The following is a 23136-nucleotide window of genomic DNA, read 5'->3' as shown; positions in this document are numbered from 1 at the left end:
CAGTCAGGGTTGGACCACCTATTAAATATATTAGTAAAACCCCATTAAGGTAAGAAATTCGAAATAAACACGTGACCCAACAGTCACATGCTGTTAAATTTATTGATCCAAAAAAAGAGTGCAAGGAAAAATCATGTTCAGCCTCGAGAGAATAGAAAAACTTCTCTTACAATGAAACATTTTAAAATAACCCTCAGTTTCATTTGTGAAGTTATAATGGCACAAGTTCGAGGCGGTTTATATCTTGGTTAAAACGACGGTAAGCAGTAAAAATGTCCTTCTTGGTGTAAGCGAAAAAAAGGGAATAAATTGCTTTTAGTAGAAGGAAAAATCACAAGCATCTCGAGCGTGTTTCATAATTTACAATCTTTATGTACTTTGTTACGACGTCATTTGTCGAAAGTAGAGAAAAGGTTGTTGTGTAGAAGAAAACTTAATAATTTTAAACGTCTCTTCTTTCCTTGCATTTTTTCCCAAAAAAAAAAATCTACACACATTAATTTTTTTCAGCTTTGAAGATTAAATAAGAAGAGAGAGAGAGAGAGAGGGGGGGGGCAAGTTTTATCATTCCTCTACATGAATTTTCGCTCTATTATTATTTTCCCAGCTCTATTACATAATAAACTTTTGGGGTGATATATTTTTGTGTGAATTCGGGTCATGGTGTATCAAAATTGAGTTGGTTTATTCTTTATTGTAAAAAGAAAATTGTGCTTCGGGTAGGAATGCCCTACATTTGAAAACTAGACAAGTCGATTCCGGGAGTTTCTTTCTATAGAGCAGACCTACTCTCTTTCTCTCTCTCTCTCTCTTTCCCTCGTGGTACACGAAAAGTTACTGGAGTAAAGCGACTGCAAAATCGTTTTCAAGCAAAACTTGGTACGTGGAACGTCCAAGTTCTTAACTTCCGAATGCCAGATTGTTGCTGCAAGAGCTTGGTAAAAACGATTGTTTTTTCACCAACTTCTTCCTTCCAATTTCAATGCGAGTCGAATTTTCACGGAAGTATAGAGATAACGGATTTTTCCACCCTCGATGAGAGACTTTTTCGCCAATCAACGCTTTCGTTTCAGTGACTTCCGCGTCTTTAGGTAATATTACACTAATGGGATATCGATATCAAAATTATGTCAACAGTATCGTTGGGTAACCTCAGAATAGAAAGGTTTCTAATTACATAAGTTCGTTCTATTTATTCTTTCGGCAAATAATACACTTAATTGTTCAAATAATGCGGGGTAGTTATTTATCCTATTGTCTTATGTCTAGATGACGAAAAAAATACATGCGGCGACTGAAGAAAATCCCATTGACATTTCGCGGTATCGAAATGGAATTTTTTACTTGTTACCATTAAGGTGGCAGCGGTGGGATTTTTCGATTAAATACAAAATTTTTTCATTCCGATGTTGCTTCCAATGATGAAAAACGTATCAAGCTATAGAATTTTTTGGTATTTTTCAAATTGTCGTTATTCTAGTGACAACAGAATAGGATTTTTTCAGATTTTTTCAAATATTATCATTTAGGTGGCAGCGGTGGGATTTTTGTAGTTTTTACATTACCGTTCGCTTTTCAATTGATAGTTGTGAAATTTTCAGAGTTTTTCAGTGTTAGATTCAAATCTGAAACCAATTTAAAACCGAGAAACGTTAGGTTAGATTTAAAAAGATTTCTTGTTTTGACGTAACAGTACGTTTTACAATATTGCTGTTACATTGAATTCAGATTTGTAATCAGAGACAAAAAAAATTTCAGTAATTAGGGAAATATATAAATATTGTTATATATAAACTCTGACCACTATTATAATATAATTTGTAGTGTTGTTAATATTATTTATTTAATGTATTAACAGTACTGGCTAAGCCGAATTTTCCGGTGAGTATGCCGGAGCTCTTCTCCCATGCCTGTCATTACTTTTCGTGTATGACCGGTGTTACGGATTTAGTTGGGAAATTATTTATTAGAAATTAAATTAACTTTCAGTTCCTCCTCTTCGGATTACCTCTCCTAAACGGATTAGGTTCAGATTCTGTGGGCTTCTTTGGTACATAAAAATTTGATCTGCAATAGAAGAATTTGTCGAAACGATCGAACTTTAACTAGCTTTAAAATAATTCCTTTCTAATCAGAATATATTTATACAAATACCATTGGCTTTTTGCAAACGAAAAAGAAAATTAAAAAAAATCTTTATTCATGACTAATTTAAAGAGAAAAAAACAGCTACCAACTGCAATTTTCAACTATCCAATAAGGTACAATATTCTAGTTTCAGCTTGCATAAAAGAGTGACGCTCGAGACAGTTGAGCAATAATACCTCCTGCAGTGACGAAGACTGCTAAATGGACACGCAGAATTGCCACTTTCCTTTTGAAAGCTTACAACGGAGAGAACATGCGCTAGGCAAAATTAAAAGAAAATACTAGAAGCTTTCTCTTGTAAATTCCAAAGATTATACTCCTCGGAAAAGTGAGCTGAAATGCGAGCTAAAAAGTAATTTCACAAGCTGTAAATTTTACAGACCAATTGTCCATTTATCTGACCAATAGTCAACGGGTTAGAATCTCTGTTTCTGAAAAAAGTCATTTCTAAAAGCGTTTATTTCTATCCTTCCTATTTTTTTAGATAGGAAATTAAATCCACGGATGCAAAAAGAAAAAACTCCACATGATGCGAATTAAATTTTTCCATGAATCTTTGACTCGGGGAAAAATATTTTCCGCCAAATTTCAAGCTCCCTATTCTCCAACTCTCCGAATAATTGTGTGCAGCACTGTTTGCAGGGGGACATGAACAGAACTGGGCGAGAGAAAACGAGGAAGCAGAGCAGGCTTTGGGGGAGAGATTCTCGAGTCGAGGAGGAACGGAACAATCCGAGTAGAAGCAGTTCGTTGAACACTATATAGGGACGATACGATTGCAATGTCTCGAATGAGTCGCTTTTTCATTAGGCAAAACGCTCTGGGCTCCACTCAAAGCTACTTTAATTGTTTTATAGAGGCACCGAGCTAAGTGGAACATGCTTCCTTGGTGTTTGGTTCTCCTTGCTTCTTGTAACCAGGGAAAGAATTGGAGTCGCCCTCGTTAAAAGAGAATATTCACGCGATGAAAGCCTCAAAAGTCATTTTTAGAATATGTTATTTTTAGTTATTCTGATTTCTCTTTATTTTTCACAGTAGGGGAAAAAAATTTATTCTTACATTAATCGAATATTGAATACGAATTTAATTGTTGAAGGGACGGTAAATTTACACTGCAATAAATAACACAAAAAGTAATTTTCTCCTTTTGCTGTGCCATACTGCAATGCGACGTCTAGATCTCCATCTTTTAATTCAAATCGAGTTCCGTCATCAAAAGAGACATTGACTTCTTTATATATGGAAAACTACGCGTATTTTGGCGTGCCTCCAGCTAAAAATGTTACTGCTGAATTTTTTACGTAATTCAAAGCTAGAAAAAAAATTTTTAAAAAGAAGCTGTATATTAATTTAATAATGGAATTTTTATTAATTAGTGACTATACCTTAATTACGTGTGATAATTAATATTTTCCGATTTGTTAAAATCAATTACAATTTACGTTACTCCTTTCTTACTTAATTGGACTCCCATTTCCTCTCAACTAACAATGAGCCTCATCAAAAATAATTGGAACATTTCAGTTCAAAAAATATTTTCTTTTTAACCAAAATTCACTCATATCTTCTCAAAAATGATAGCGTTTAATTTTTTTCTAAAGGAGGTGTAGAAATAAAAATTGGAGATGAAAGTTGAGAATACACATTGGGTAAGAGAAAAGGATAGGGGTTAACTTTTATAATTGCGGATCAGTGACTTGCAATACATTATTTACTTGACGAGAAATTCACACATTTGACCTCGAATTCATCCGGATCAGGATATTAATAAAAAGTAATTTCAGACTATCGGGGATTAAATTAATATATTTTATTCGACGACGTCAATATGGGTAAAGGAAACCAAAAATAGAAGTCTAGGAACTGGTGGATAAAAGTTAAGTAGGTTATAATTGAATTAAGATCCTCGCATCCTTTATAATGTGTCCAAGAATAATAAATGTAAAAATAAGTATGAAATTCTTCTGTAATAATTTGAATGTGGAAGAGAATGATTAAATCCATTTGAATTGGGAAATTAATAAAATTATTGTATTTTATATCTTTAAATATCTATTTGAAATTAAAATTGGAATTAATTGATGACCATCATCAAGAGAAAGGTGGTAAGAAAACCTAAATTTTAAAAAAATCCTAAAAATCAATGTGGTAAATGGCTTCATATAGAATTGTCTATTCAAACTGGAAGTAGGTAACTAAAATCAATTCTGCATTCTTGTGGTGTAGGCAAACAATTCACAGGTTAAAGTACAAGCAATACGTCAACGTCAGTTGCATTTGCTAACGATTAGTTTTTTTGTGGGGATGAGAAAGAATGTTGAATAATGAACGGGACATAATCACTTATCATAAGACATTGTAGATAAATCGTGATATAATTATAAATTATTGCAGGGGTCCGATTTGTAGAATTAATTTATTCTTGCTGTTTGGTTGTCCTTTAGTGAAAAGTCCCGCGACCTCGACAAGGTCTACGGAACATATCCATGATGCATATGATGTTTCCTCGAGGAAAACCGGTTTCCTAGCATATCGATGACATCTATGATGTTCGGCAGTGGATAACCATTAGCGGAGTGTCTTAGCAGGATTAAGGCTTAAGCCACTCCTGCTTGCCCACTGTTCAGCAATCAATGATGATCAGAAATAAATAAATCACTAACTTGGCAATCTGCTAAGTTCGCAATTTTGTTATTTGTAATCCCGACCCAGGATCTATGTCAACTAGTGCAACACATGATGGGTTATACTTTGACTAATTATTCCCAAACACGACCTCCTTTCAATTACGATGGGTTTTACAACCTGAACACCAAGACATGCCGACCATTACTGACGACCCTCACTGCACGCATGGTGGTGTGTGTAATTATTTGCTTTGCTCTTATACCACGACTCTGACAACCCCTTTAGTCTCTTCTTACGACACACGGTGGAATTACAGCTGGCCTATTTTGAGTCCGAGACTACCACGGGGAATTTGCTAGACCAAGGATAATTTCCGTAGCACTTGGCAATTTCTCAACAGGAGTGATTCCACTGAGACCTGTTCTTACACCGCAGGAGCAAACCAGAGTGCGTTTGACCTATTTACTAGACCGAAGTAGGTTGTCTAATTACCGAATTTTCCAGTTCTGACCTAACTGCCATCATGTTCAAATCCTTACATTCGAATCCCTGCTGCATCACTGTTTGGACTTTTTAACTGACCCCAAATGGTTAAACGACTACTTTTATTATTCGCATTTTTCCAAGGTTATTAGACATAGACTAGCAAGCTGTGACTCTTGTCAGAAAAACAGTCTTAGACAAATTATGCTGAGATGAGAAATTATGCGCCAAAAAAACCGGGAGAAAATCTATCAACTGATTTACGGTTCGATACCAACTTTTAAGGAAGGATTCGAATGTGTTTTATCATCAATAGATGCACTTAGCAAATATGTGAAATTGTATACCAGTAGAAAAATGACCACAAAAGCGCTAATTAATAAAATTTTCAATCATCACATAAAATTGGAAGAAACCGAGAATATCATTTCTGATCAAGGTACTCAATTTACTTCAGGGACATGGACTGACAAATTAAAAGAAGAAGGGATACAACCGGGATTTTTATCAATTAGATACTTCGCCCTACTTTCTGTTACTGGTTCCATTTTCCAATGGACTATTACATCAAAATTATTTAGCAAAGATTTACAAGTAGTAGTATTTGCTGATAAAGTCCATGCATCATCATTATTTGCAAAACGATGAATATAAAAATTAGTTTGTATTTACTTCAGCAAATTCCACCCGCAGTGACTTTGTGACAATTCTTCTTCACGATGATAACATTTTTCAATAGTTTTAACGACAAATGAAATATTTCCCAACAAAAAAAAAATATTTCTTTCTCAAAATACAAAAACTAGACATTTCCATCAAAATCAACCATGTCACATATGTGCTTTATTACCACTCAACCGAATTTTTCCGCATGAATAAAAAAATTCTTTAGCTATAATATTAAAAATGACAAATTCTATTTCAGGATCTTTTGCAAGAGACAGATGTTTGAATTTTAATTGAAAAAACTGACGCAAATAACAGACTGGAATAGTGTAAGCAAATATCCAAAAAAAAAGTATAGTAAATGTTCAAAACCTAAGGATAGTGACATTGTTGGAGTGCTGATAAAAAATTCAGACTTTAATTAAGAATACGAAAGAAAAGCCGGTGTGTAAATACCGACTGAAATTAAATTCCGAGCACTCTCTAGTGCCAGTGGAGCATTAATAATAAAATGCACCTCGTATGTCAGACTCATCGTGTAAAATCGTTGTTGGGTCACAAAAGTTTGTTGAAAAAAAAAAGCTTCAAAACAAATCCAATGAAACGAGCAAAGTTTGAAAACATTAACGTTCATAGTAACGAACATGTACACAAATACGAGAATACACGTAATGCAGAGTCGAACTACCAGGGGCAGGAGGTAAAAGTTTTTTTGAAATCTATTTTTAGTTATTACTACAACTATACTTGTATTCAATGAATTCTAACTCCATTCAGGATTTTTTTTATTTTTCATTCATTAATATTGTGGAAAATTATACAATGCCCCTTCTCAAGAAGGGATTTTTATTTCATTAATTAAAGTTCCAAAGTTGTTCTCGCACAATCTGAATAGAAATTAGTTTTTATTTTTATATCCAAATTTAATTTACTGGATATAGCTTTTCATTGAATCACGATAGGGATTAATGTATTTTATTTCTGGCTTATCATTTATTTATAGGTTAAAGATTAATTATTACTAATTGGAATATTAAACTGAAAGATGATCTATAATAATAAATTTGATACTATCGGAAATAGAGTAGTTAATTATTATAAAGATATGTATAAACAGACTGTTTTAGCAAAAGTTTCAATAACATATAACGCAACCTGAATTTTAATTCTAATTTGGAATATTGAGGCGAAGTTTGTTTTTCTTAATTGCATAACAAAAATAGAGCGCGGTGAACACGAGGACAAAAAAATTTAACAAAAAAAAAGACGAAGGGGTTGGAAAGTAACACTTTAACGAAAGTGGCTCCTATATCTTGAATCGTCTATTCAGACTTCATTAAAATTTATAAAATATTATATTCTTCCTGTTAGGAGATGTACACCTCTCAAGTTTAATATAATGTGTATATCATTTTTAAGTTGATTTATGTTGAAAAATATAATGTTATCCGACATGATATATAGACAAAGTATGGTACGGGTTTTTTTTATCGAATTTAAGGTTTTTGAGGCGACGACCTACTATATTTATACGACATACTTTTTAACAATGTGAGCTCCGAGTAAAAGGGAGAAATGGATGTCGAGTTTTCAACAGCGGTGTCATATATTAGGAAATAGTCTGGCAAAAGGTATTTCCCTAGTTGGATTGGCCCTTGGACAAATGGGGGTCGCCGACGCGACGTCTTATCATGACTGCGTGTCAGTAACCTTCTCTCTGTATACATGCATACATATATATAAATGTTATCCGCAACCTGACCTCGCTCCCCTCTTCGTTTACACCCTTAACCCACAAGCTTTGTCTGCTTACCCTCTCGAATCTATTTTCACTGACGTGCCAACGATTCAAGCATAACGCGTCATCAGTCCTCGAAAATTTCTCCTTTTCCTGGCAAACACTCCCCGTCCGAAAGTTCAAACAACCTATGAATTAAATTTCTACCACTCGTCGTGAATCGATCCTCCTACCTAAACAACCAGACTCAACTTTTGATGCTTGTTTTTTTTATTCCCATCCCTCGCTCTCGCGTTGAGAAAATAAGTTTAAATGTACTTCTCTCCTAAAAAAGAAAGAAAAAATTATCGAAAGTTTTAGTTAACGTTTATTGCCTATCTTCTTTTATTAGAAAACTTCTTTTAGTTCGCAATATTTTTTACAACGGCAATTGGCAATGAATTATTGATTTGTAAACTTAATACTGAGTAGGGAGTTACTTTTTTGAAAAAGGTTTTTGCACATGAGGGTGAATACGGTGAATTTCTGAAAACCCACGTGTTCCAAACATGGAAATTATTATCTCACACTTGCGTATTTAACAATTCTCATTCTTATATCATATGATTGAAATACCATTTCAAACGCTAATTAATATTTTCAATGATCGCATAAAGGAATTCAAAAAACAATATCGTTTCCCATCAAGGCACGCAATTTGCTTCAGGGACGTGGATTGGCAAATTAAAAGTAGAAGCGATACAACCGGTATTTTCATCAATTAGATACTTGCAGCAAAAGTTTAAAAAATATTACAAAAGGGAACATGAATTCGCAATTCAGAGTTTATTGACAAAAATAAAGGTGTACCTATCGCATTTCTATTCTTCACCTCGACTCATCCCTGGTGTCGAAATTCCTCTGATTTCTTGACGAACGTCAATTACAATTTCAAGTTAGAGGATAATTTAATCTGGTAAACCGCGTGTCTAATTTTCTGTGCTAATGGAATTTCGTCAGCGCGCTTTGTTTGTACGTGGCGACGAAGCTGCGAGACTACGAATCGCAGCGAGCTATGGAAGATTGTTGCAACTGCCTCCATCATGCAATTACGCACTATTAATTATTAACGATGAATACATCAATTCCTCTGATATTTCACAATTGATTAAATTCCCTCTCATCAATGAATAATAATTATCATGAAGAATATTAATTTCAAATATTATTCATGCACTTACAAAATTGAAATATAATACAAGTCCGAAGAAGTTTCGTTATATGGTAATACAGGATGCGTTGTAAAATAAAACAGGCTTTAGTATTAATTGTATAAACTTTATTAACTGTATAAACTGGATAAACTGTATAAATTGTATAAAATCCACGTTTTAGTTAAATATGCGAATGAACAGTGAATATTCTTTGGCATATTACGCATGTAATTTGCTGTAATGATCCAGCTATCTATAATCATGATATGAGGATCCGGGTTGTATTATGCAGTGGATAATATGTATCACATTTTGAGGTATAAATAAAGACATAGCTAACGCTGTCAATGCAAAAGGTGCAAAATACACATTACGATAATGTCTGTACGTGCACGCATGCATAAATCTAATCGATTGCTACCACAATTCTCGCTCGTACACGATAGGATTTGACAATACATCACGGATCAAACAGCATAGTAATTCAGCCAGTTGGTACAGGGTTAATACAATAGGTCAATCGACATGTGGTGCACCCATCCTGGCATATTCGACCATAATCATTTATGTGTACCTGAATTTGACTGACGCCTGTGTCTATTGTGTATACCCTTAGCCGTTGCCTTTAATTATTTAATGTCATAATTTAAATCACCATTAAATTTTAGCCTGAAATTCGATTTCTCCTCGTGGTGGAGGACCAAACTCGGTGCAAACAAAAATAACCCAGCAAAGAGAGTTAGTGTTATGGAAATACTTCATTTAAAAAAGGATGTTAATGTTGAATTCGTTAGCCTGTGTTGTGTCAACATCACCGAATGCCAACTTCAATCCAGGATCGAGACCTTTCATCACCTCGAATTCGTCAAGATGATGATGATTTGCAGATTGTTGATCAGTAGGGTCAAAGTTAATCATTTCTTTAGGGTTTGCTGAATCCAAAATGATCGGCAGCCCAACACTGTCTGTTATTCTGGTTTTTAGAAAATGCATGGCTTAGTGGAAATAATTGTTATTCATCAAAGGAAAGAGTAAATATTTAAATTTGATTCGCAAAGTATAATAAAAAAACATTTTTAGGATGATCGAATTATTAAGAAGATAACCTATCTTTTCAGTTTACGATCGACACAATCCTTTTATGACGTTAACATCTTATGAAGAAAACACAGTAGCGAAGTAGGCAAGCAAACATTATAAATTTCATTTTACTGCATGTGGAAATGGTTTACGAGATTTTCCACGTGAAGCTTGCGCCGTTTCTTGATATTAAATAAGCAACACGTTTCCGGATCTTTTGCTAAATAAAGCATCGAGTAACGAGGAGCTGGACGTTTCGCGAACATTCCGAGAGAGAGCTTTATGGAGAGTCGACGCCCTAATGCGGTACAGTTTATCATGGTTTATGCAACGTGTTAATGGAACCGCGAATTAAGAGGTCTATAAATTTACTCTTTTGCTGACTGCTCAACTTGATGGTACCTCAGAGTAATTCTTCAACAACGAAGAATTGTTTGCATAAGGTGAGTTTATTCCAACAGAGAAAGTTCCACACTTCCACATTGTGACACTCAAAGAGACGCACTGAAATAGTTTTTTCTACTTAAAAAATCTACAACAAAGTTTAAAATTCAAAAAGACGAAAATATTCTTAAATAATTAATCAATTTGGTTGTAAAACTATTTCATTACTCTAAGTTCTATCTTGATTTACATCTACCACTTAGATTAGAGGAATATAATTAAACTTTTAATTAGGATTCTCTATCAAAATGTTTGTAAGCACTCTGCATAAGCTGAGGGGGGGTGGATGTGTCTTTGGGATTTTCGACTCTACACTAGGCAATTAGGACTCAACTTGGCTGACCGTTAGACCGCAGGTGCACCAACTACTCTCCTTAATTGAAGCTACGTCCTTTTGGAGACATGGAATGTATCCCCAAACTTTCCTTTCAATAACAAATTTCCTTTCTCAATGAAAATTAACGATCAGCACTGAATTAGGTGAATTCTGCTTGCCTAAATTTCTAAACTTTTGGTCCAACAGTGGAAATCGATACATTGGTTCGAGCTAAGCGATGTAAGGAGAGATATAAAACTTTGGTTTTAAAAAAAAAGATCATTTAATTTTTCTAATCACTATTCTGTAATTATAAAATACGACGAGATTTTTAAAGGGAAAGTTTAATACTCAACGTTTAAACAAAATTTCTTTACCAATACTTTTATGGAGAAATTCATTAAGCATGCAGTCATGTTCAAAGAGCGTTGTAAGTTAACCTGAAAGTGCATTTTCAAGTTGAGACTTTAGTTGAAATATCAAAAGGTTAGGGGACTCATGAATTTTGCCAGTCCCTTTGAAAATGGAGTTATTAAATCATCCAAACCAAAATGCTTTATCGAGCTTCTCGCGGCAGATTACCGCGGGTTCAGAGAATCAGAACATATTTTATCAGAGGAATAATCTCAGAAGGTACTCAAGGATTTTGATTGATAGAGTCTGATGTCGACTTGATAAATCTTGTCGTCTTTTATTAAAAGTTATTTTTTGCTTTTACAAACTGTTATCTCTGAAACCGTTACATAAAATATCCAAAAGTATAATCGTAGATAGAAATTGTGATTTGATATCCAGTTAATTAAATCCTTTTCTGATCACTTTTAGAATAATTCCACAATCTAGATTCCTGTTACCGACATTTACCGACAGTCACCAAAAACGTAAATTTTGATACTTTTTTCATCCTGGGATTAAATAAAATTATTTCACAAATTCTTAATCTAAACTCAATTATGTTTTCGCCACTATTTGAAAATTTAATATAAAAAGGAAAATATCTTGAAATGTAGATCATTGTGAGATTGCAAGTACCCACACAATGTGTGTGCGTATGTGTTGGGTTAGGTCTAAGATAAGCTAAGCGATAAAGGACTTTCATCGTCATCACGAATATACGATCCAGCAGGGAAGAACGATAGCGTAATCAACGTCAACGAAGAGGATTCTTATCGTCAATTTCATCCCTCAACTTGTTTCGTAACCCGAAGTTCAACAAACACATTCGAGCCTTGAAATTGTCGACGAAAATATCTTATAAAAACATTTTGTGGGATAAAAAGAAAGTATAAAAATCTAATCAATGGATGCCGTTGCAGTTTGGCTTCCTTTTTTTTCATTGTATTTTTCCATTCCCCTAGAATTAAATTATTTACTGATTAAAAAGAAGGTGTAAAGTGTTTAAAAAAATATTTTTACACTTTTCGACATTATAACTTTTACATTGTGGAATCAAGAACTATAATGCAAACTACTTTTCCAAAACATATTAAAAATTAGTATTATAATTTCAAAACAACTTCCCTGTTGGGAAACATTTTCCAAAATTGACCTATTTAAATTCTCTAAATAAATGATTAAACAGAGAGAAAGTTGAAAATTAACAACAACTCTATTTGTACAATTGCATTATTTACCAGCTTTTTGGGGTTTATAAATGAATTTCCAATTCGATAAGGGGTAAAAAGTTATCAACGTAATTAAGAACTCAACAAACAAATAAAAACATTTAGGATCATTTATAACCAGACAAAATTCTCCATTTATGACAACACTTATTATTTTCTTTATTATAACGAGTGTGGTAAATGCAGACATTTTGTATTGTACACGCGACGACGCGTGCTCAAAAACACTTCGCACCTACTTGCGTAAATACAAAACTGAAAGCGTGTAGAATTCGATAAGATCCGTAACGGCCATATTCCAATCATGATAGTAAAGTGAAAACTGATATAATTAATATAATGCGAAGCGAGCTTTCAGTCGGAATTTATTTCCTAATCGTCGTAAGTCCCGCAAAAATATAGGAAAAGGGAAAAATAACTGACTGTTTAAAAATTGATTTCCGTTCAGGTTCACTACATTAATCACCATAGGTCTTGACAGCGTATGATGACTGCGTTCATCAAATGTAAAACGTAACCCCAGAAAAAAATACATAAACATTAATAATAATTATAATGAAGACATTCTTTATGTACCCCTAACGTTTATGACCCTAACACTACGAAATAATAAATGTGACAAATTCTTATTTTGGGGTTCGATACTAGGGTCCTCCCTAATATCCTAATCTGCCTATTTATTTCTTTTCTTAACATTTCTTTGCAACGAAAAAGTAGTATTTTCGAAAACATAGTAATTACTGTAAGAGAAATGGTTAGGTATGAAAACAAGTTGCTGAAAAGGTTACCCTTTATCAATTATTCAATCAAATCAGATTGAAGGTTCCGATCGAGGAACGTGTTATAATATTTACTGATATTGCAGGCTATCTACTCAAATACGAGAAAATATTTTCAACAACTGTGGGTAGGGATCGATTCCAAACTACTTGAGTATTTTATGAGTTTTTCCAATGTGAAGAGTGTTTGAAGATGTTTCATTTGAAGACTTAAGTTGTTGATTCTGAGATTCCAATTCTTAGCGCGGATAGAGAAATCGAACATACCAATTTCGTGTGTGTGTGTGTGTGTGTGTTACGCAATCCACCGCATTGTAAATTCGCTTTGACATATATAACAACATTCGCTTACTATACAAAGGCAGAATCGAAGTCGGGTACCCATGACTATAAGCATCGATAGTAGCTAAAGGTAATGGGACGGGAAACTTAGTTGAAGGAGAGAACCGTTTCGTTGTCAACGGAGTAAACTTGTTCCTTGTGTTAGAAACGTTCTACATACAGTGGATTCCTCTTACCTTCCTCTCTCTCTCTCTCTCTCTCCCACTCTCGGTCTTCCTCCCTTGTGTTGATAGATGGTAATTTTGGCAAACATTATGTTACTAGAGCGTAGACGATTCCTTTGGAAATTACCAATCTAAGGTAACTATTTTCAGGGAACATCCTATCTATTTCAAATAGAAGGAGATTATAAAATAGTGGGGTGTTTATTTTAATAGTGGGTTAAACCTTCCACCCAGTGTATATATTGTTACAGAAACAAATTTCTGTTTCAGAACAAAAAAAAATTTTTGTTCCAAAAATGATGCACTAACCTACATGAGACGAATTCCAACACGTGTGACATTCGTGAATCATCTTGCATTATAAATAAGTCAAATTTTGGTAGAAGTTTCAAAGATCTGATATTGAAACCTTATATTTAATTTCGAAGTATCGAAATTGGATTTTTTACTTGTCATTAAGGTGGCAGCTAGGTGGCAGCGGTGGGATTGTTCGATTATACGAAATTTCGTCATTCCAATGTTGCTTCCAATGATGAAAAACGTATCAAACTATAGAATAGTGACTAGCAGACCCTATTCCAGTGGCAGCAGAAGGATTTTGTTTGGAATTTTTCAGATATTATTCAGGTGGCAGCGGTGGGATTTTTGTAGTTCGCTTTTCAACTGCCAAAACCCATTGTATGCCCTATTATAATTATAAAACCCTTTCATTCTTAGAATAATTAATGACGAAGATTTATAAAAGGGACGTAACATTAATTTTCATAAGAAAACTGTCATTTTTACATTTAACAAACTATAGATACTTTTTGTAATTTATCACTAAGACGAAGCCGAGGACAAAGTCTTTATAAAGCACTATAGACATCCATTTTTCTAAATTAAACATTTTTTTTTTATTTTGCAAAATGAGTTTAATTATTTATTAAAACTTTTTTTCATTATTCAGAAATGTGACACTTTGAAGAGAGTTAAAAAAGTGTTGATAAGTATATTATCGAAGGAAAGGTGGCTAACGAGGGAGCAGATAGTTACTTAAGTGTTAGCACTTCTTCTTTAACTTATAAACCGCAAGTCCTCGTTGCACTCCAGTAAGATGAGGTTGAAATAAAAGGGAACGAAGTTTAAAGACAGTTAAAGGGAAGATAAAGAAAGGGACGCGGGATAAATTGCCTGGAATAATCGGATACTATCCGTCATCGTCAAAAATGACCTGACCCTACGCTTTAGCATAGCATGTGCATAGCAGCATTTCTATTGGTGTGAAAACTTCTTATCTTTTCTGTTGAGAAAAAAAAAATACTGCACTATATACCGATAACAGTTTATTCCCTTAAAGTGACGAGAAACTATCTAAAGCAGAGTATTTTTTTGACTTTTTTAAAACGATGATAAAATTTCTCTTCAAAAATTTCGTTTCGTTAAATTTAAGTTTGAGGTCATCAAAAAATTATGTCTTTAACAGTTTCTCTACTGCTTGAAAAGTTAATTTTCCATTGAAGCCAGGTCGTTGAAATTTAGAAATAGATCAATCGATGCCTTATTTTAAGTCGACTATAATCTAATAACGATACCTTAAAATTTTAATGATAAATAAAAATCTATCTCTTAAAAAGGAAACGTTCCTATAAGTTTTTGATTTTTTTACAGCCAATAACTTTATTAATCTCAGGTTGTAAAAGGATTCTAAACAGGTTAGTGGATAAACTTCTAGAAATTTAATGGAAAATTATTAAACAAAATAATAGAATTTTGGAATCTGTTATCAAAAATTCAAAATGGCGGATAAACATGGCGGACAGCTTTATAAAAATTTGTTGTCAGTTTTCAAAAATTCAAAATGGCGGATGTTAAAATTAAAAAATAAAAATCTCCGATTGCAGCGTGAAGTGTTGGTGATGAATTTTCATAAATTATCATATTTTCAGTTAATTTATTAACTTTTTAAACTATTTTATGTTTTCGGACGTGACAACACAAAGTGAATTACACAAACATTTAAAAAAAAAGAGACAAAAAACCTTAAAATCAAGTAAAAAAAAGATTGTATTGTTAAAAGTCACATATTGTGGATTGACATAAAATTTAACAGCATCACCTGCAAATAATATCGATATATACTTTTTTTATTTTTATAAAGATCATAAAAATATCGAATTTCTATTTGTGACCAGATATTGCATCAACTTTTTTTTTATGGCCTTTCTTTCACGTTTGGCTTTAAATTCAATAGCAGGCAGTGACATAAATTTTATTTTTCCTTCTACAATTATCATTTATCATAGAAAGTATATATTCATAAGAATTTAAAAAATTTTAATTTTAATTATCGAATTAATTATCCTAAAAATAAAAAAAAGGTTATATTATTCATTGTTCTAAATCTAAATTCATACTAAATCTAAATTCTAAAGATGAAATTTAAATATTTTCCTTATAAAACAAGAAAAAAATATTAAAATTTGAAATAAAAAAAAGTGTGTTCTATTTCCATTTAGTTAAAAATATAAGTATTATAAATACATCGACAATGATTTACATTTTATTTACTTAAAGATTACAATAGAATGTGTGTATATGAAGACATGATTTCGAATTTATCGATCAAATCAACCTATCTTTGAAAGCAGCACGTATGTATTGAAATTTTATTCTCTAATAAAAAGAAACTATTTAGAAAAATTTTATTTTTATAATAAAAAGAAACTATTTAAAAATTTTTATTTTTATAATAAAATGCAGACCTATTAAATAAGTAGCTTATAATTTTTATCTCTTTGAAAAGTAAAATATTTTTTCAAGATAAACAATAAGTTTTTCGAAGAATTTTATTTACTTTATCTAGCAGACCTAGACATAGAATATTTTTAGTGTCAATAAAAAATAATCAATTCTCTCAAAAGTAGTAACGAAAAGTTGTAAGTTAAAAAAAAACTTTTCAGTAATAAGGTCTTGAAGTAAATGAAAAAGTGAACAAAAAATCATGCATTGGAATTTAAAAAGGTTGTTATTTATATACAGACAATTAAGAATTGATTACCATAATCAATTTTTTTTTTAAATTTATTTTTTCCTTTTTTTCTATTTATTAGAAATTAAAATGAATAATTTATTGTGTTGATTAAAAAAGCATTGAGAAATAAGAACTAATAATTTTTCATTAGTCCATGAAAATTGTCATTAATTAACAAATGGGTGTAAAGTACTTTTACTGCGAGGAAAAATATTCTTTGTCTGCAAAAATGTTTTCTTGCACATTATCGATACACGATTTTATACAACATAAAAGATTTTATTAATTTACATTTTTTTTTAAAAAATTAAAATTTAAAAAAATTTTAAGAAACTTAAATATTTAAAAAATTTTAGTGGAGATAAAAATAAAAATGCAAAAATTTGTGAATTGCTCTGGTGTAGTGTAAAAATTGGATTGTGTCAAATTATAGTAGATGGTGACAGGAAGAAAATAAGATTTTATATTTTTATTAGTGTAAAGAATATTTAAAAATAAATAAATTTCAAAAATTGATCCAGGGTATTGTGTATTTTTCATAGTTACTAAATTATTCTTATTTAATTACGTTTAGAATGAAGTATCTGCTTTTGAAAGTTCTCCTAATAATTGCCGTATCAACAAAGTAAGTATTTTTTTATAATCCTATTTATTTGACTGGTCAAAAAAAAATTAAAAATATATAAATATTTTACTTATTAAAAATATATAATAGAAATTTTAATTTTAATAAAAAAATTTAATAGAAATGAAATACAAAAAATTCTTTTTTTTTCAAATTCAAAAATTGAAGACAAGGTCTGCTAAATGAAAAAGAAATTTCGAAGAGAAGAAAAATAATCATTGACACTGACGCTGGGGCTGACGACGCTGTAGGTATTCTCCTAGCACTAAAATGCGAATCAGCAGAAAAGGAAATTAAAATTCTTGCTATAACTTGTACTTACGGTAATACAAATATAACAAATGTTGAAATGAACGTTCAAAAAATTCTCACTATTGCTGGAAGAGAAGACGTAAGTAGAAAAATTCAAAAAAAAATTTCATTTCCATACAGTTTTACTGAATAAACTTTTTATTCATTCCTTCAAATAGATTCCCATCTATACGGGTGCTTATAGACCATTAATTAAATTTTGGGAATCCACCAACTATTTTGGACAGGATGGATTAAGTGATTTTGAATTTAATCAGACAATCATAGCTGAAATTGATAAATCGAAGCACGCGTCAGATGCGATGATACATTATGTTAAAAAATATCCAGGTGAACTGTTGTTTTTATCAAAGTTTTTTTTTTTTTTGTAAAATATTTATTTGTTGTGAATATTTTTCTTCAGGAGAAGTTACAATCATTGTCCTCGGACCTACAACAAATATAGCAATGGCCATAAATCTTGATTCGGAATTTGTAGAAAATATTGGACAATTAGTTGTTATGGGATCAACTGTCACTGGCTCAGGAAGTGTATCACCTGGTGTTGATTTTAATTTCGGTTGTGATCCAGAGAGTAATTCAATATTAATGAATTCCACCCAGAAACCAATTATTCTTGTGCCAAGAGAAGTATCATTAAGCAGTCCAATGTATTTGGTAAACATTTTATTTTTAATCAATTTTCTTCTCTATGAAACTAAAAAATTTTAAAAAAACCAAAAATGTATTTCAATATTTTTTTAATTTTTTCAAATTTTCAATATTTTCTATAACCTTTTTCTTGTAGGAATGGAGGAAAAACACTTTGGGAATTATAGACTCCTCGGCTGTGAGGTTTTTAAATAAGGCAGAAAATATTTTTAGCGAAACAACAAGTATTTACTGGTCGTCAGCTGATTCGAGAACTATTGCTATCACTCTGTGGGGTATGGGTTTACTAAAAACGAATTATTCGAAATTTCAAGTCATACCAGTTCGGGAGGGTGAAGCTAGGGGTTCGGTTCTTGTCGACAAAATCACAAAGGAAGGGAAATCTTTTAATGCTCTAGCTGCATTGTCAATGGATGTTGACGAATTTAAGAGAATATTGATTCATTATTTAAGTATAGAATAGAATTAATATTTTAAAAATAATTTTAATATTTTAATTTTTAATATTTTATATTTGTATATTTACGTATTTATAATAAATTATGTACTTAATTTTCAAATAAAGAAAAGAATTTTTGACTCTTATTCCTATACTGAACCACTTTTGTCAAAATGAAGACATTAAATCCAAAAAACAGAATAATAACCAAACACCATATTACAATGTACAGCTTTTACAATTATCATATTTTAATTTGAATACCATTTGTTTTTTTTTTAAAAAAAGAGAAAAACAAAACTAAAGGAAAATATACACTTCAATTTAGGTATGTATATTTTTATGTGCAAATGAATTTTTTACCTTAAAATGTATTTTTCATCAGCAACCAGTGCCTTTTGTGGGCGAATTCTTTCCGCAAACGTGAAACTGCTGAAGGTATGAATTTCGTAACATAACGCTTTATGACCTCACAGCTAAGCTTAATAACTAACATAAGTTATGACAGTCCCTCGACTCATGTGCTCGTTTCAACTCGGAATTGCGAAGAGACGAGCACGTATTTCCACACCTTTTTGAAGCAGGAATACAAAATTTTTGAGTAGAAAAAAAAAGAATAATTATTATACAAAACTGCGAAAATATTTTTTTTTTATTTAAAATTACTTATCAGGAGAAATTTTTTAATTATACCGAAGCAAAAAAAAATTATTCTTTTTTTTACAAAAAAATTGTCTTTTTGAAAATTTTATTTAATACTTATTTTAAATTTTTAATGTGTAGGAATTTAGTGTGGAAAACAGGCAAGCTCTGAAATGAAATTTAATTCGAGTTAATTAGCATATCATTTAATTACTTAGTTTCAGAAATTTAGCTAATTAGTCTTCTTTGTCAAGTTAAAATAAAGTAAAATGTTTGAAACGCTCATATTCTGGTTGATGTATTTTCCAGGGACATATGGTGAAAACTCTTCCTTTCATGTGCTCGCACACAATACACGTAGCATATGAGGAAGTATTCTCTCGTATAATTTTACTATTTTATATATCGCAGTGTAATCTTCCTTCTGATATGCATTTCTTATGGTTGCCTTTACCGCACGTCGCATGAGACATTATACCCACTGTCTGTTCTCTTGTTCATTTTCCAACTGACGCCTTCTCTTTCTCTCACTCTGCTTTTCCCTTTCAGCTTTTTTCCCCTCCTTTCTCTCTTTTTTTTTATTTTTTTCTGCGTTGTTTCATCCACCTTTATCTCTTTTTCTACGACTAGGACCAGCTTTGAATCCTGAGAGGCTAGCGCGAAACAAAAAGTCTGAAAAAGCGACCATAAGGGAAATTTCCTAAGGCCACATAGTAAAATATTTCACATTATTCGCATTTTCACATTTATTAACTACTTTTATAATTAAATGAATTGAATTTTTTTCCTGGATTATAATATTAAACTGTTTTTATACTTTATAACTTTATACATTTTACAATTATTTACAATTGCGATAGAAAACTTTTAAAATATTTAAAAATATTGCCAAACCGGAATTATATGTTTCTATAATTAATGTATTTTTAAAATAGCGTCACTGCAATTTAAAAAACAAAAACCCCGGCTTGATAAAGTAATAATTTAAAAGACAAATGTAAATATTAACATAAAGATAATAAACATATAAAATATCTGAATCGAATTTATTGGTCGTAAAGTCTAAATGATTTTATACAATTGTAAATAACATAACTCGGCCTCTAATCTCAGAGCATACAAAGTTTTATAGTTGTTTGAAGATAAATTTGAATTCCAAATCCAAAGCGATTGCAGATGCTGCAAACAGGTGTAAAATACATCTTCTTAAACGGCTTCAAGGATGGTTATTGGAAATTTTCACGATTCCTATAAAATTGTAATAAAAACTTCTTATATGTAATTCGTATTATTAACCATTTCATATCGATGAAATATTTATCATCCAATTAAAAAATCACTGTTCTCTCTAATATTGAAGCAGTATTTTGGCAGAAATTCCATAATCACATTACTGAATGCATGGTATGATTATATTTTGATGTGTTAATGAGAGGGAATTTCATTGAAACGAAGAAAATAGGGAATAAATCATTTATTACCATAGTTAGTTTAATCCTTTTCGATTATTGTTTCCTAGTTTTCTATTTTGCTTCTTTTTATCTTTTACCTAAAATTTTATACCATTAGGCTGACCACCTTAAAGCAGATGACGAAATTAGTTATTTTGTATCAGTATATTTTTTCTCCGAAAAGTTTGAATATTCTTTGATAATAGAGATTCCGCCAAGGTTAGTAAAACTTTCGACTAAGTTTACCACCTGGTTTCACGCTTGTCCGATTTTTCGTAAACTTTGATTCTCTTTTAGAGAATAAAGTTTTCTAGCTTCTTGAGGCGACAATTCGTTTTCGTTTTACAATCAGTGACAGGAAGAGCAAATTCGCACTCTACACTTGTGAACAGATTGAAATTATTCAATAAATATAGCCTATTGTAACAACCTAAAAATATATTCGTTGGTAGGTTAACTTTTTTTAATTTAGGAGATTAACACATTATACACAACTTTCTGAATTTTCTATTAACGATTTCCCAATTAATTCAGAAGACTATTAGGAAAGCTTCTAATAGTCCGAAGAGAGTGAGGATTTAGGAGATTAACACATTATACACAACTTTTTGAATTACCAGTTATCAAATTAACGATTTCCTAGTTAATTCAGAATGCTATTAGGAAACCTCCTAATAGTCCGCAGAGAGTAAAGGTTTAGGAGATTAGCACATTATACACAACTTTCTGAATTTACAGTTTTCAAATTAATGACCGATCTGTCAGTCAGGTAGGCCGTTGCTATTCTATTGACAGGACTGAAACAAAGAATACTGTTCCTCATCTTAATCCTTTTGAATATTCGAGATTCACATCCAAATATATGCACCAAGAAGTTCTTCCCCTGCTGTGACTTCCCTGAAAGTTCACAATAAATAGAATTAAAAAAAATAGTTATAAAAATATTAAAAATAACATGTGTCATTTAATGTCTGCTCCTAGTAAATTATATTCTATTAACAATAAATAATTATATAAAATGTTAATTTTGTTATGCCACTCACTCTGACCCTAACCCTTTAAAAAAATAAAAAGTGATGAAAGATTAAACACCTCGAGGCGACAGATAGCATACACAAATATAAACACAAAAGTAGTAATGTAACTTAAACACGACAGACAATCGTTTATTGATTAAACTCTACTATTTCGTTTAGTTGCCAGTCTTCATTACCGGATGTCGAGGAGAAGGCGGACTAGGACATTGAAACACGACACAGTCGTCACGTAAACCGCGCTCGTGACTTGAATCGCGAGCTTTTTCTTATTGCTTGGTCCTTATCTCTTACAGTATCGAAATATAGTACAATCCTATGCAAAATCCTTCGTGATTTTGCGAAATTCTAATAAAATAACTTTACGATCATTCTGTTACCAGAATATAAATAAATATTTCTTTTCTAAAAACCAAGTTAAAAGGATTAAATTTTCATACATTTTGAAAATTACAATTTTGAAAAAAGCTTAAAGTCATTAAAAGTTAAACTATTTGGAACACTTCCAATTTCAAATTCGTAAACGACGACTTTAATAAAAGTGGAAAATTATTCAGGGAATATAATCATTTTATAATAATTTTATTATCAAGTTTGTATCGCAAATTAAATTTATTTACAGTTACAGTTAATGTATAATTGATTCTATAATGTGTTTTTGACAATAAGTTTGTTAGAGGCGCTCCTGATTCTGAATAAATAAATAAGATGTCCATGAATAAACGATGTTGTACATTCTACTCTCTAGGAACGAGAAAATACCAATTGATACTGCTTTATTAATAGTAAACATGCAAATATTTCAGAAAGCAGTATTTCCTCCAGAGTAGCTTAAATATTCTAGCAATTACAAATTTTGTTTATTGAATTCTCCTCTAATTTTTTTATAAACGAAGATTTGGGTTATTAAAGTAATGTAAAATTCTAAAATTTATCCGTTTTTTGCTTTATCTGAAGAATATGATATCTATTCCTTCACAAGATTAGCACATCATTTAGTCATTAGCCAGGAAGACGCCAATAGTCTGCCAATAGTCCTAATAGTCTGCAGAGAGTGAGAGTTAAGGAGATTAACACATTATACACACTTTTTGAATTTACATTTATCAAATTAACGATTTTCCAGATAATTCAGAATGCTATGAAGAAAACTAAGGTTCAAAACCCAGGTGAATCAAAAAAAGGTTTTTTAGTCAGTATTAGTGACTCTAGTGAAATGGGAGTTTCCTGGGGATGCGTTAAACTAATTAATAATTAAACCAAAGGAAAGTATTATTTATGTTATGTATTCAACGGAAAGCAGTTACAACAATAGCCTTATGTTTTAAAAATATAATAAAATATTGATATTCACCATTATGGT

General features: G+C 31.5%; 1 protein-coding gene across 2 annotated transcripts; it reads left to right on the top strand.

Moving 5' to 3' along the window:
• Nucleotides 1–16181: 16181 nt before the first annotated feature.
• LOC122500880 (probable uridine nucleosidase 2) lies at nt 16182–18709 on the top strand. Of its 2 annotated transcripts, none has more exons than XM_043610022.1 (6): nt 16182–16239; nt 17194–17244; nt 17413–17635; nt 17715–17886; nt 17960–18213; nt 18344–18709. In XM_043610022.1, exons 2-6 carry the CDS (start codon nt 17195–17197, stop codon nt 18668–18670), a joined length of 1026 nt encoding a protein of 341 aa, XP_043465957.1. In that variant the 5' UTR covers nt 16182–16239; nt 17194; the 3' UTR covers nt 18671–18709. The 2 variants fall into 2 exon arrangements, with proteins under 2 accessions (XP_043465957.1, XP_043465956.1); XM_043610021.1 differs by lacking the exon at nt 16182–16239 and adding an exon at nt 16506–16609.
• Nucleotides 18710–23136: the final 4427 nt, after the last annotated feature.

Source organism: Leptopilina heterotoma, unplaced genomic scaffold, assembly GCF_015476425.1.
Source record: "Leptopilina heterotoma isolate Lh14 unplaced genomic scaffold, ASM1547642v1 Lhet_191, whole genome shotgun sequence".
NCBI lineage: Eukaryota > Metazoa > Arthropoda > Insecta > Hymenoptera > Figitidae > Leptopilina > Leptopilina heterotoma.
The sequence above is the reverse complement of the archived record's forward strand: the minus strand, read 5'-3'. Positions and strand labels throughout refer to the sequence as shown.

Excerpts from the sequence above, each read along its gene's own strand:
- LOC122500880 (XM_043610021.1), top strand. The coding sequence starts at position 16,590 with ATGCATTGGAATTTAAAAAG. Across the intron at positions 16,610-17,193 it reads ATGCATTGGAATTTAAAAAG|AATGAAGTATCTGCTTTTGA; the intron begins GTTGTTATTTAT and ends AATTACGTTTAG. Across the intron at positions 17,636-17,714 it reads CTATTGCTGGAAGAGAAGAC|ATTCCCATCTATACGGGTGC; the intron begins GTAAGTAGAAAA and ends TCCTTCAAATAG.